The sequence below is a fragment of the Lichenostomus cassidix genome, chromosome Z (assembly GCF_008360975.1).
Source record: "Lichenostomus cassidix isolate B80296 chromosome Z, HeHo_3.0, whole genome shotgun sequence".
Classification (NCBI taxonomy): domain Eukaryota; kingdom Metazoa; phylum Chordata; class Aves; order Passeriformes; family Meliphagidae; genus Lichenostomus; species Lichenostomus cassidix.
In genome coordinates this window covers 37,966,080-37,980,312 of record NC_139511.1, presented here as the reverse complement: position 1 = coordinate 37,980,312, position 14,233 = coordinate 37,966,080, and the positions used below count along the sequence as shown (strand labels likewise).

General features: G+C 40.9%; 1 protein-coding gene across 1 annotated transcript in view; it reads left to right on the top strand.

The window, feature by feature from the left end:
- Positions 1-14,233, top strand: part of NTRK2 (neurotrophic receptor tyrosine kinase 2) — a 199,743-nt gene that overhangs the window by 147,178 nt on the left and 38,332 nt on the right. The window contains exons 13-15 of the mRNA XM_085041990.1: positions 3-133; positions 5,946-6,118; positions 9,572-9,806. Of these exons, the coding sequence (XP_084898116.1) occupies positions 3-133; positions 5,946-6,118; positions 9,572-9,806 (539 nt within the window). The remainder of the gene's footprint in view (positions 1-2; positions 134-5,945; positions 6,119-9,571; positions 9,807-14,233) is intronic.

Genomic DNA, 14,233 nt, shown 5'->3' with positions numbered 1-14,233 from the left:
AGTTGTGCATCACATCAAGCGCCACAATATCGTTCTTAAAAGAGAACTGGGAGAAGGAGCCTTTGGGAAAGTCTTTCTGGCAGAATGCTATAACCTGTGCCCTGAGCAGGGCAAGATCTTGGTGGCAGTGAAGGTAAAAGAGTCTAGGGTTACAATTATTAATTCATGGTTGCAACTAATGCTGTTTTATTTGTAAATGATCACGTTTGCCTATTCCATAATCCGGTGTAACTGTTCTGATACATGTAGAAAAGTTCAAAAGGCTAATGGAGTGTTAAGAGAATTTGATCTTGCTGTGGATTGCAAAATGGCAACTGAATCTCATAAGGAAAAGGGAGGAAGCAGATTGTGTCACAAGGGTTCAAAATCTTTTATGATCTGTCTGAAGTACAATTAGTGAAAAATACTGTCTAGGTCATTAAAAATCCATATGACATACATGTGTGTCTAAAAAAATAATCTCTTACTAGCTAAGTGAATAGGTTAGGTGTATAATTGCTAGGCAAAACCACCTTTCTGTTTCAGGACTGTGCCATTTTTTTAGTCAGCAACTGAAATTATCTGTGGGTAGTTGTCGTTAATAGAGCTTAGAGACCAAGCCTGCTTCACTGTGTGAAGCCCTTTTCATCCCCCAAAATTCAAGAGCTGAGGTTAGCTGTTGACCTTAGCTATGGATGTAGCTAGAAAACAGTACTGGTGAAACTACACTTTCAGAGTTTGCGAAGTTTCCCTGGAAACAATCTCCTTATCTCCATCTGTAGTGTTCTGCCAAAAACTAAACAAGGTGTCCAGTATTTGAAATGTCTCATTAAGTGCAGGGGGAATAGATGTTTAGAATTTGGGCTGTTCCTGGTGATCAGAAAATAATTTTGTCTGACAGGTCACAATTAGGCAACCATGTGTGCATTTTGGATGAAACTGTACAGTGAAAGAAATCAGGTAGCCCATCCTTTTGAATTTGGTAACAAGAAGTAGAGTTTTGGATCTGACAGTGAAAGAACATGAAAGGAAGATAGACTTGTAGAGTGCACCATCAAAAATAGCAGGTTTTTGGGTTTGCCAAGGTTATAAGCTCATCGATACTTGGGAGTAGTTAAGTCATGTTGACTGGTGAGAAAAAAATTAAGCCCTGAAGGGATGTAGCGTAGACAGGAGAAAGCAAGAGATAGGAGGTGACAAAACTAGATCTGAATGAATTTTCTGTTGTATTTTGGTAAAGCTCTAGTGGAAATTGCCTTTCCTCTATCACTTTAGGGAACTGCTTGATAGCAAAATAAAGGTATTTCCATTCACTTGCTCCTTTTAAAAGTCCTGACCAAATGGAGCCTAGCACTTCTGCTGTTAAATGCTGCACTGCACTTTCTCTCTGCTGCTCATTCTCAGTGTAAATCAAATGGAAGAGCACTCAGCTTTTAAAGGTACATATGTCTCCACAGATTTCGATGACAAATCTGTCGGTTTTCTGGAGAAGTTTTCATACTACTTTTTATATTTTTTAACCAAATCCTCTCTTTGTAATGTCCTTAATAAGAGTCATGCAGGCAGCTGTGGCGGGAATTACTCTGGGAACAAGTTATGCCCATTTTGTGTTCCTGTCATTGGCTCTCAAATGTGTGAATCTGGCTGTTGACAAAGAGCAAATTTTTTGGTGAGCTGAGCCACTGGATTGATCTTCATGTGACTAAGGGGTTAATAGCCTGACATTTGTCTCTTTCACTGTGGTACCAACCGCAGATAACAGCTCTCCTTCAGCCACAGTGGAAGTCAGGGATAGGGCCTCCACTGGAGTGCAGAGAGCTATCCTGCATTCTAGTGCAGGACTGTTTCTGGACTGGACCCCATCCCTGAGCACAGGGTTTGTCAGTGTCTTAGTTTTAGTCTTAGAGGAGCAGACCTGGATGTCAGCAGCAATGAGCAGCTGTTCCTGACACACAAAAATGGCTGTAGAGAGCTTCAGCTCCATGGGCAAAACCAGAACACACCCATCACTACAAAAGAAATTTGATGAGCCCAGTGGAAATAGGTACTTGCTGAAGAGTAAGGTCGTGCCAGGGAAATTTCAGCAGCAAGGAGGCACAACCTCACCTGCACAATGTGGGTCAGGTTGGCTGGTGGTCCCTGTCAGCTCCCTGTGCCTGCCAGTTGCTGGAAAACTGTATGGCTCGTGCCTGGCCCTGAGCATCCCTCCTTCTAACTCAGCATGTTCCCTTCTTTTCAGCCAGCTGGTATCCAAAATGCTGACGTTGCTGCAGCAAATTATTTAGGAGCTGAGATGCTCAGAAAAATCTGTGAAGATAAAAAATATCAGGCTTAGCATAAAGTACCAAAGAGCTTGAGCTTCCACTCCTTTAAAGAGGAGAAAGGTAATTTGTTTAAATTGGTTCTGATTAGTTTGGGCTTTTTGGGGGCAACACAGAGTGTTTGGAAATACTTTGCATAGGACAAAACCTGTGAACCCGAGCATTGTACTAGCATTCCCCCAACATCTTATCACCACACCATTTGCTGCAGGCACTTTTAGAGAAGAGAGAGTGGAGGAAGGAAAAATTGCTGTTTTCATGAGGGCCCATTTTGCTGTGTTTGTTCAGGCCTGACTCAGTACTATCTCCTCACAGGATTGGATCCCCAGGCATAGTCTCACACTAGTTTAACTTGTCCAGAGCAAGAGGTGAGGCTGACAAGGCACTGGTCAGCAACTTCCTCTGACTCCCCTGGGAGGTTTTGCTCAGCTAGCAGACTGCTGTGTGTGTGAGATCAAGAACATTTCCAGGGCACCTGCAGAGGAAAACCAAAGGTTTCCAATTCTTTAGGTCTTCAGTTATGAGAAGGCTCAAAACCACCCCTTAATTTCTTGAGGAGGCATACCAGTCAGCTCTTGTATGTTGATGGGAAGCAATAGCAATGATTTCATAGGGGAAGGCTGAAACACTAGAAAGTAGCAGCAGTAGTCATGTAGCTGCCTTGAAAGTTTGGCTACCAAGTCCTGCTGATGGTGACAGCCACATGCTCCTGCTGTTGCTCTGCCTTGCCCATGAATGCAGTTCTGTACTGTCAGGGTGGCAGTTCTCACTGCAGAGCACAGGGAGCACAGACCACACACTGTGCTGATAACCGGGACAAGGACACTGGAGGAGAGTAAGCGTGGGGTGGTTGTCCGACTGTCACAAAGATGAACTTAGCAGATGTGGAGCTCCTGTAAGAGCCAGGGGTCCCTCTGTTTCCCGAGGGAGCTTGTCCCTGCTGTTTAACTGTGGGCCTGAGCGGCTGGAAAGTACATGTGCTTGAATCTCAGATCCTACTTGGGAAAACCTCCTGTCGACGGGTGAGAGTGCTTTGTATGGAGAGCTTTGGCATACTTGTCAGTAATGATAATAATTATTAATATGTCTTTTCTCTCTTTGTGCTCTTAGGGTTTATTTTGGTTTTTTTCTTTTTTTCTTGCACTGAGAACAAGCTAAATGCATTAGTCAATGTCATTTCTATGTAAATTCTACATACTTATTAATTTTTTCACCTTGCAGTCTCCTCCTTGCCTGACTGTGCCAGCTCTCTCTCATGCATTGTGTCTATTCTGTGCACTGCATGAAATAATGAAAAGGTGATGTTGCAATGGTGGGTGACAGAAATTCTAGTCACCCCATGGTAGTAGAAACCCTGCCTAAGTTTCACCTGAGTTTTAGACCTTTCTGCATTTTGCTGTTTGACAGAAAATGTGGGATTGCCATGGCAACTGCTCTCTCATATGATAATTTTGCTGTTTCTGTGAGATAAAAAGCGTCTTCTCAAATATACAATATGCCATCCTCACAGGACAGAGCTGTCAGCATTTTTACTATCTTTCCAGGGAAAGAGCCTGCTGAAAAGGGGATCAACCTCTGCTTCTCCCTGTCAGTTTTTTTCCAGATTGTTATTATTTAAAAATGGGTTTTATACAAATTGTTTCTCTAATTCTGTTGTTGAGAAGAATCACAGTCCAATCACTTCATGTATGAAACCACCAGAGGAAACTCAAGTAACAGCAGAATTATTAACAGTGATTTTAGTATATGTAGCGTACACTGGACTATGGGTTGGTGCCTGTATTATGTTAAAGCATCATTCCAGAGCCTGGAAGTATTGGAAAACATTTCAATATGACTCCTCACTCAGTTCAGATGTGATTGTGTGAGGACCGTAGTGGGGAGCAAGTTTGATATCCATGATACAGCTGTGAAAACTAATATATTGTGGCTAGTGAAGCCTTGATGATGCAATATCCTTGTTGCATCATTATTGGTAAAGCTTATGGAAAAAAAGGATTCTGGGCCTGATGGCATGTAGGATTCATAGCACATTCCTCAGGAAAGGGACATCTAAGGCATGAGTGATTTATTTTGCCTGTGGGATCCACAGAGACTGAAATCCACAGGGAAAAGCCACTGAACTTGGAAGACAGCAATCCATTCAGCCATACTCCTTGTCCCCCTATCTGAATTTTATTATGGTAGCTGTTTATTTTTCAAGACCCAGGATTGCAATATCTCAATAAAGCACGTGATTTTTCCAACTGTCATCTTCTAGTCTCTTCTTCACACATGCATATATATATAATACTAGAAAACTGGACAGAATTGTCCCTGTTGAAGAAAAAGCTTGAACAAACCATGACTACTGCAGCTAAAACCTCAGTTTGATGGCAGAATGATTGCACAGTATCAGCTTGTTCTGTTTCTGTTGAGTGTGGTTGGTCCCATGCTCTGTATATTAAGAATAGAAAATAAAGGGACTAGATGGCCAGGGAAAGGGCATCTTTAGTTAAAACACTGCCACTACTTTGGTGTCTTATCTTCCATTGTATTAAGCCTAGGTATTGTTAAAATCCAGAGATACAGAGCCCAGACAGCAGTTTCTATGAAGAATAATTTGTGAATGTTGGTAACTTGCCATCTTTCTCTTGCGGTTTTAAAAATATTGTTTGAATTAGTATGGTGCAACCACTGTACCTCTAGAATATAGAGTCTATTAGTGGTTTATTGTCAATTATAATTATTCCTCATTTAATTGGTGTCATAACTTGCTTTTTTTTTTTTTTGATGCATGAAAGCATTTTCTTGCTCATGAAATGTAGTTGGTAAGGAGAAATCTGAAACTGCCTGTGTGACAATTAAATTAGTATTATTTCATTATACAACACTTAAGCCTCCTATTTGATCTAGTGTTGATATATTTCCTTCAAAATTAAAATATGCAAACTATATAAATAAAAGTGGGTGAGAAAAATTGACACCTCAGGATTCCTCCCGGCATCTGCTTTCCTCCTTGTCTAACACTTTAGGATTTGTCCTCCAGTTACTTATACCTATGCCTAATGTGAGTAGATTTACAGAATTTCAAAGGAGTTGCTGGCTGAAGTCTCAGGTTGTAAGCTCTGGTCCAGGGACATATCTTTTTGTAAATCTACCTAATATACAGCACACCACAGGGGCTAACATCAGCAATACATAAAAAATGCATCCATGTTACCACCATGTATTTTAAACGAGCTGAGTTTTATTTTAAAGAACTTAACAAGAAAGGTAAATACCAACAGGACACTAGGAGTTGCCTGAGTTAAATGCTAAAGGATACAAACCAGCTGTGTACTAGTATATTTTTTGGATGAGATCAGTTTATTTGTTCTGTGTTTGGAAAACACTTGTGACAATGAGAGCATGAGTATTCATACATTTTCTTACAAGAAAAGTGGTTGTTTGGGATAACATGTGGCAGGAGAATGAAAATTGTACTGCCATTATTTAATTGCACTTCAGGATCACATCTGCATTTCTAAAAGAGTTATTAAAAAAGTACTTCCTCCATCCTCTCTGCTGTACTGTGTCCTTATCTTACCCTTACATGGCTGTCCCACATGTTCCCTACCTTCTGTGAACATCGGTCCTTCCTTACACTTTCATTTTCTCCACCAGACACTGAAGGATGCCAGTGATAATGCCCGCAAGGACTTTCACCGTGAGGCAGAGCTGCTGACTAACCTGCAACATGAGCACATTGTCAAATTCTATGGTGTCTGTGTTGAGGGTGATCCACTCATCATGGTCTTTGAGTATATGAAGCATGGAGATCTTAACAAATTCCTCAGGTAAATCCATGAACATGTCTTGTGCTGCTGAGACAAAAGTGGGCAGAGAAGGTAGGTGTTACTGGTACTTAATGTCAAATTAACTACTGCCACTGGAAAATGCTGATACCTAGGAAAACAGATTGTGCAACTCTCGGCTTTCAGGCTGGGATTTGAGGCCTGTTTCTCTGCCTGTTTGGAAATACATTAAATCAAGCTGTGTACCAAACGAATGGGAACCAAAGAAATATTGTTTCCAATATGTTTCAATGTATTCTGAAGTTTGGTTATAAATCCTACAGTAGGCATCATTTTCTTACAGGCTTTCTGGTAGCGCTTGGAAGATCCCACTCAACACCTATCGCTATCTGTAGGCGTCACAGAGCTTCTGAAGTCTAACCCCTTTTCTCTTCCCTCCTCTCAGTGTTTTGGAAAGACTGCCATAAATCTGCAGCAAGAAAGCTATGAGCCATGGAAACTTCTGTGAATTGGAAAATCCTACATCTTGAGGTCCGGATTAGGGCTTTATTTCATAAAGCTGTGCAGGAATGTGCATAGGAAATTGAAATTTGGCAGCAAAGCAGTTATAAATAAGTAGATGATACCTAAGGTTCACAATAATAGGTAAGCCATGAGACAGGAAGTTATGAACAGACGCCTCATGTATATGCCATTTCTACTAGCCTGCACTTACTGACATAAAACCAAATGTTTGCTCCTGTGTTAAAAATATAAGAGACTATTTTTTCAATGTCTCCTGTGTAATTTTATCAACAGATATCACAAAGGTATTTCAGCATATAGAGGTCTTTCCTGCTAAAGATGGCTAGGGATGCCACCATTTTGGAAAGATACCTGTAACAAAGCTGTAAAACAATCAGAACTGATGTCCCATTAAATGGGTTCATATTTGCTATGTAACTGAAATGGCTATGATTGCTAATGCTGGCATTTATGCTTTTTTTTTTTGATAGCAAATGTGAAATGAGTTTCTTGTCTTTCTACTGTCTGTTGAAAAAATAGCCACACCATAAGAAAAAATTACATCAACTGGCATCCTCACTTACTGGCAGGGCTGATAGGTTTGACAGAGAAACTGGGATCTGAACTGGGGATGTGGAGCAAACACTACTACTTTTTCCAGACTGATTGTCTCTCTGGCAAAGGATTTAAGTATATTTAAGAATTCAGGACATATAAATTTACCTGTTTGGTCTTCTGCTGTGAATCAGGAGAGAGCTGCAGTTTCCCTAGATGCCATCCTAGTACATTTTCAGAACAGTGAATTTCCATTAGAAGAAGCCAGATTCTCAGCTGATGAGAAATAATTTCTTATTCCATAAGAAATACTTATGCCTTGATTCTTTTTGATTGGCCCTTTCTTACCTTGTAACTCTGATTTTGAATTATTGTACAGAAAAGTAGTTTAGCAGACAGTATATTTCCTACTTTAGGCCTTCACTTAAAAAAAAATATATATTAATCAGCCCTTGTCTTTAGAACATAAAATGATTATGCTGGGACAAGCTGTTAAACCTAAGCTCCAATTTGTCATTCCTCTCGCATTTTCTGCAGCTTGTGCTGCAGACCAGAGTTTCGTAGCGAAGTGGGCTGTAAGAGTTCCATATTTCTTACCCTGCAGCGCCACCAAAGGCTGTTGGGGAAAAGCTGATCTGAAAGTTTAACCCAAATGAGCCTGGCAGCCGGAGTGCAGCCAGAGGCTGTTTAGATCTAGGACTAAAGCCTCCAACTCACGCGTGCCCCGTGCTTGTTCTGACTAGTGGAGTCTGATGTGGCTGCAGAGGGTATCTGTCCATGTTCCTGGCTGTTGCAGACACTGAAGTTCACCTCATTTACGGCCAGCACCAAGAGGACAAGCAAGTTGGATGGAATGTTAGGAATCATCCACAGATTCCATTAGATACAGACCACATCCTCAGGGAGGCTAGCAAAAGATGAAAAGTTCCCTAGTTTAGCAGCTCAGAGGTTCATGTCTGAGAGTACTTGTTTTAAAAAGCCATGCATGATAAAGTATTTTTCAATAGGAATTTCCTTGTGAGTTTCAGCTGGAGATTTCATATCCTCCCATTTATTCCCCCCCATCAACCCAGACCAGATGAATTGCTGCCTGTACATACCGTGTGGCAGAGAGCTGCTTTGCCTGGTACCAGATGCAGTCCCATCAATGCTACACACTCTCCTTCATTTCTTTCTCACATCTGTCACTTTGTTCATGGAATTCTTCCCTTGGGGCAATTTTAATATCATATTTCTAATTGGTAGTGTCACATTTGATCTCACAGATTTTGATTAATTTGCAACTCTTTTCCAAACTCCTGTGCCCTTACCCTAGAGACAAATTAAGGCCTCACCTCTGTTAAGGAGGGAAGAAGAGAGGTGGTCTCTTTGAAATAATAGTTTTCAGGAACAGAATAAAAAAAGGCTTCTGAAAACTAGAAGAATAGAAATGTATGGAAAAGGATATTCAGGACATTATAACCTGTATCAAATGAGGCGTGATTGCCAGATGACCTCATTGATTGGATAAGGATTAGCTAGTAGTTCTTCCTGTAAAATGTTGTTCATATGAATGTTTATATCTGTTATTTAGGATATACATGCATACCAGAGCTCACAGAGTTAAGATGGGTGAAGGGCATGTGGCCCAGTTCTTCTCTGGGCTTTCCTAATGAAAAATACCTCTGGTTTTAGTGAAGAGCATACAAGTGTTCACATTAATCAGTTGATTGTTGCATCTTTGGGACTTGCTATGTCTTGAAAAACTTGTATTTCTGAAGGTGTTTTGTTTTTCCAAATTGTGTGTGTTTTGTGTCCCTCCCTATTGTCAAGAATTCCCATCTCAGGCTGGACCCACCCTTGGTGATGAAATAAGCAAAAATCCTTTCCTGCTGTGCATTTGGATAGGAAATTAGAAGTATTAATCTAAAATTGCTGCCCTTGTTTCTCAGATGGAGAAGGAAGTTAGCTCTTTCTTGTTAAAAAGATGGAAGGGTCAATGACCTGTCTCCATGAAGAAATCAAGGAATGCAAGTCACAGGAAAAGTGATGCTATGCATGCCACTTCATTGCCTTTCCCTCAATTGTTTTTCACTCTTACAGAAAAACATCCCTGAGTTACCAGATAGGTTTGTTTGTCAGCCTTTCTCCAGAAAAGATTACTGGAATGGAACAGGAGAAAGGTGGTGCTTTCTGACAGATGGGTATTATTGTGAACACATATGCCTTATTTCCTTGAGTAATATATATCCTGTTGTGTAATGCTCTTCACACCACCTATCTTTCACACAATGAAGTAAAACAGTAAAAGAAAAAAGCCAAGATACAATTTTTCCCAATTCAGCAAGGAATTGACAGCCCTTTTGATGGAGTTGTGTGGGCTGAGGCTCACTAACGCCTTTCACCTCTCCACCTTAATAGTGGCCCATCATTTTATCAGCTTGTGTTTTGGTGCAGGGCACATGGACCAGATGCAGGACTGATGGCAGAGGGGAACCGTCCTGCTGAGCTGACCCAGTCCCAGATGCTTCACATTGCCCAGCAGATTGCATCTGGTATGGTTTACCTGGCATCACAGCATTTCGTGCATCGGGATCTTGCTACCCGGAATTGTCTGGTTGGTGAAAACCTACTGGTGAAGATTGGGGATTTTGGGATGTCTAGAGATGTGTACAGCACGGACTACTATCGGGTAAGTGAAGTGCTGTAACAGAGAATAAGCTAGGTCTTGTTGGGTCTTCTTACCACATTGGTGTGACTGATTCTGCTTTTACACTCAGCCATCTGTCTGTCAGGTAATTCAGAGCCTGGCATATGGAGCACCTGGTTCTGAGTTAAAAGGGTTTTTGTAAATTTGAAGAGTTAATCAGAGTAGATTGTCATGTTTTGTTGTTTATATATGTTGGATTTAGATAATAAATCACAGAAAGATCTTTTCCTCTGGACAAAATTTTTGCATGTTTGCTCGGCTTTAGTGAAGAAGCTGCAGATGAAAAGGTAGAGTGGATAATCAAATTTGGCCCACTTTGAAGCTATTAAAATATGTTCTTAAATACTGCTAAGACAAATGGAAATTGTAACTTTGGGGAGTAGTTGTATAATGCTTCAGTGAACTAGAGGAAATGTAAGTACTGGGCAGCAGCAGTGACCAGTTATTTTACTCAAGAAGAGACTAGGTAGGAAGTCATTATATACTCAGCGCCTGAAATCTTTTCCTGCCTTAAGCCAGGGCTTTAGTCCTGCTTCTTAGTGTTGAAGAGTTGTTTTGCAGAGGGTAAGAGTAGCCCGTTGCTCTTTTTCATTCTGACTGTTTTCCCTGAGCTTGGTTGACATAAAGTGATATCTGAATTTTGCAAAGATCTTCTACGATTGCTGGGATAAACAGTGTGCATTAATCACTGTTGTTGACATTGTTTTTGTGCTCTGTGGTAAGTCATGTAGTTGACACCGTTTGCTATTTGCTATCGCATTTGTAATTTCATGATTGGAACCTGTCAGGTGTCTGTGGCTTGGGGAAGGCAATCCGTGACCAAGATGATAATTTACAAGCCCTAGAGGGTATCCTGTAAGATAAACTCATCATCTTTAAGCACTTGTTTTGTATCTGCCTCTCACATTACTTGTTACCAGTGAATTCCTTATTCCTTTTTCAATATTCTTTTCTCAGCCACTCAGTTTGGGTTGTGTTAGTAAAGGACAATGTCACCTTTACATCAGTGTTGGTGGGATGTCTGGAAAGAGGTTGTCTCTACATCTGGCTGAGGTTGGACAGGGTAGAGGAAGCTACACTTTTGAAAATTATTGCTGAATGCTGATTCACTTAAAAGCTCATAAGTAACAGCCTCCCCTGTTGATTTTCTTTCCTTTCAAAGACAAGCCTAGTATTTAGTGAACAAATGATCCAGATTCTTCTTATATATTGTTATTTTGGAAACTGGCACTTTGAATTATTTGATCAATGTAAAACAAGCATGACTGCACTTAAAAAATATAGTGAAAAAAATATACAGGATGCTAATAACTTCCTCAGTGTTTTAAAGGACACCACAGAGCAAAGGCTAAGGTTTCTTTATTTTGCATCTGATTTTGCAAATTACATTTTTGCAACACTTGTTGGGACTGAAATCGTGTCTCTGTTCTGTACTTCAGTGTTTACCATGTTAGTTGTTATACTTAAGAATGAATATATGTGGCAAACAGTACCTGTTTGCAAAGGTTGCTACAGTCAGAGGCAGCATTTTGAACATATGCTTTGCTTATTTTTGGAAAAAAAATAGTAACTCCCCCTGTTGCATAAAAACTACTTGCAAAAGGGGGTAGAAGCTCAGCAATCATATGGCCTTCCTGGAGACAACTGAGGCCTGACTCAGGCTTGTGATGGTTTCTGGACTCTGGCATCATCCTACTTGCTCATGTACCCGAGGGTTCAATCCTCAAGTCTTGTACCTGAGCACTCAAGCAAAGCTTCTACCCACTGAAACACCATGACCTGGAAAAAACAAGAGTTCAGGAAATTCTGGGTCACCTGGATAGTCTTTCGTTACCTCTCAAAGGATCTCACTTAAGAGGTACATTGTATTGTCTCTCATATAGAATCACTCTCTTCTTTCCTTCTTCTCTCCTTTATCATCACTTATTTTTGAGGTCAAGGAGTGGTTCTGCCTGGTCAGGGGTACAACAAAGGAGAAGAAAGAGGCAGTGTTGTGAAGAGGGTACAATAACTGATGTGAGAGAGAGAGCAAAAAAAGGTGGGAAAGGCAATTGCAGAGAGGTGTTAGTGAAAGACACAAATGTGAATGAAGGTAGAAAGAGATAAAAAGGTGTCAGAGGGGATTATGTAAAATAGCATGGTGGTATAAGCTTGCAGAGTGATGGGTGGATATTCAGCTTCAGGCTGGGTAGTTACTTGTTCTACACAGTAAGAAAAACAAGAAGGATTTTTCTCTGGCCCCTCATGTTCCAGCAGGGTTTTAACTACTGCAGAGGAGGGACAGAGCCACAGCCTGCCATGTCAGCATATTTCACAGTTGATAAAAGTTGGAAGTTACAGTTGAGATTGTGAGGTTTTGGCCTGCCCTTTTTGGGACATATGTGGGCTGGTCAGAAGATGTTCATGAAAAAGTCAAGGCAATGATGAATTCCCAGATGGTTGCCTGGAAAATTGCATCTTTGGCAGGCCTAAGTCAGTGATAACACTGGAATGGCCCTGACCTACCATACCTAATTGCTTATAGCAGGCTAAGTCTTTTTAACTGCTCAGGCTTAATCACACACAGAGAAGCAATTCATCCCCAACCCTGACAGCTTTATCTGATACTTGTTGGAGAGATTTACACAATTCCAAAATGTTCTGCAAGAAATGGTTCATCATTTGTGTGTTTTAGTACATTGAAATTGTTTTTTCTGGATCCTGCCACCAGTCATGATGTTAGATTTGCCCAAGATTATTATTTATAGCTTGCTTCTGTAAGATAAGGATGATCCCAAGTCCTTGTGCACTGTTAGATTGTTAATGACCTTCTGCATTGAATCAGCTCAGCTGTTAAGAGTTGCTTCAGGGAAAAGGGGGAGAGAACTAACCCTTGGGCTAGGAATACATGTGATGTGTGGCCCTGATTGCACAAGCTTTCCTTTTTCTGCCCCTTTATTTTTTTCTTTCTTTGTCATTGTGCAGGAATCTTGTAGGTGGGGGAAGGCCTGATGTACATGCCAGCATCCAATGTAACAGCAATAGTTTTCGATAGTCAGACCGTCAGACCGGGTGAGCCCGGGGACATGAAAAAGCTGCAATGGCTTTTCTTACCCAGAACTGCTGTCCACCCCAGGCCAAAGTTAAACAACTGTAAAGTAATTGGTTTGCTCTGTGAGCCAAACAGCTCCAGCAATGCTGCTGCACTGCAATCCTTTTAGCACAAAGGATCCTTTCACAAATTTATTTACTTGCAGAGCTTAGGTCTAAGGTTTATTAGGGGGTTTTATTTGTTTTGTTAATACCTGGGTTTTGTTGTTTGATTTCCAACCCCCACAGGTCAGGGTTTCCTATCTTACCCTCTGATACCCAGGTAGCGCTCTAGAGTAGCTTCTAGAGTAGCTTCCAGTGCTTGTAAGTGTTGACACTGAAGCCTGGGAAGAACTACTTGATTATTACTTGTTCTTGCACACAGAGGTAATAGATCGGGGCCTTTTTAGGCTTCTAGATCAGGTTTGCAAGTGATTGCTTAGCACTTGGTCTTAAAATAATTCCAGCATTTCTTAATCATAAGCAAAGAGCTTGGAAAAAAGTAGAAGTCATCATCTCATCCCAGTACTTGGAAAAACTTAACAGGAATATGCTTTAAATATCCAGCCTGGTCAGCCAACTACAGCCTTGAGCCAAGGTTTTGGATGAAACTGTGATCTCACCAGACTTAGCAAGAGCTTTGCCATTAACTTCATTAGGACCAGAATTTCACCCTTCCCCATTTTATGTTTGTCCACTGCAGGACAGAGATTCTGTTTCTGGTTTAGATTTATGGAGCTTAGTTGTGTAATCCCTATTTAACTCTTGTATAACTTACTTGCCTTTATGCAACAGCACAAGAGCAGCGGAGAAAATATGGACTCCTTTTCTCAGCTTGTACAAACCACTCAAAACTCTGTGAAAAGATTGGGCCTAGTGAGGTTTCCACCTTCCTTTAGTCCCAATTTGCCTGAAAACTATAGAGGTTCACGAATTAGTTTCCTTCACTTCTGGCGCAGATGGGGCAGAAGACTAAGAGGACACATTTCAGTATAAATTTCAGTGACTCTATTTCTCTTTAAAATCTTCTCCACATTTTGTACAATGTTTTGCTATTGGAAGATAGCATAGCATGTCAGATTGGAAGAAGAGACACAGGTTACAGAGCCTAACCCTTTCACTCTTGTAGGAAGCCACACAGTAGGTGTTCAGGGTAGGAGCAACAAGAACCTGAGACCTCCTCATACTCTGGAGAAAATGCCAACACTCACTAGTACTTTTGCCCCTTCTATATAAAACACCAAACCCCGTAAAACTTCCAGTTTGCCAGGGAAAAAGTGAAGATGTCAACAGTGTCCTAAGTCCCTAAAGAGAAGCTATGCTTGGCAAAATTTTCTGGC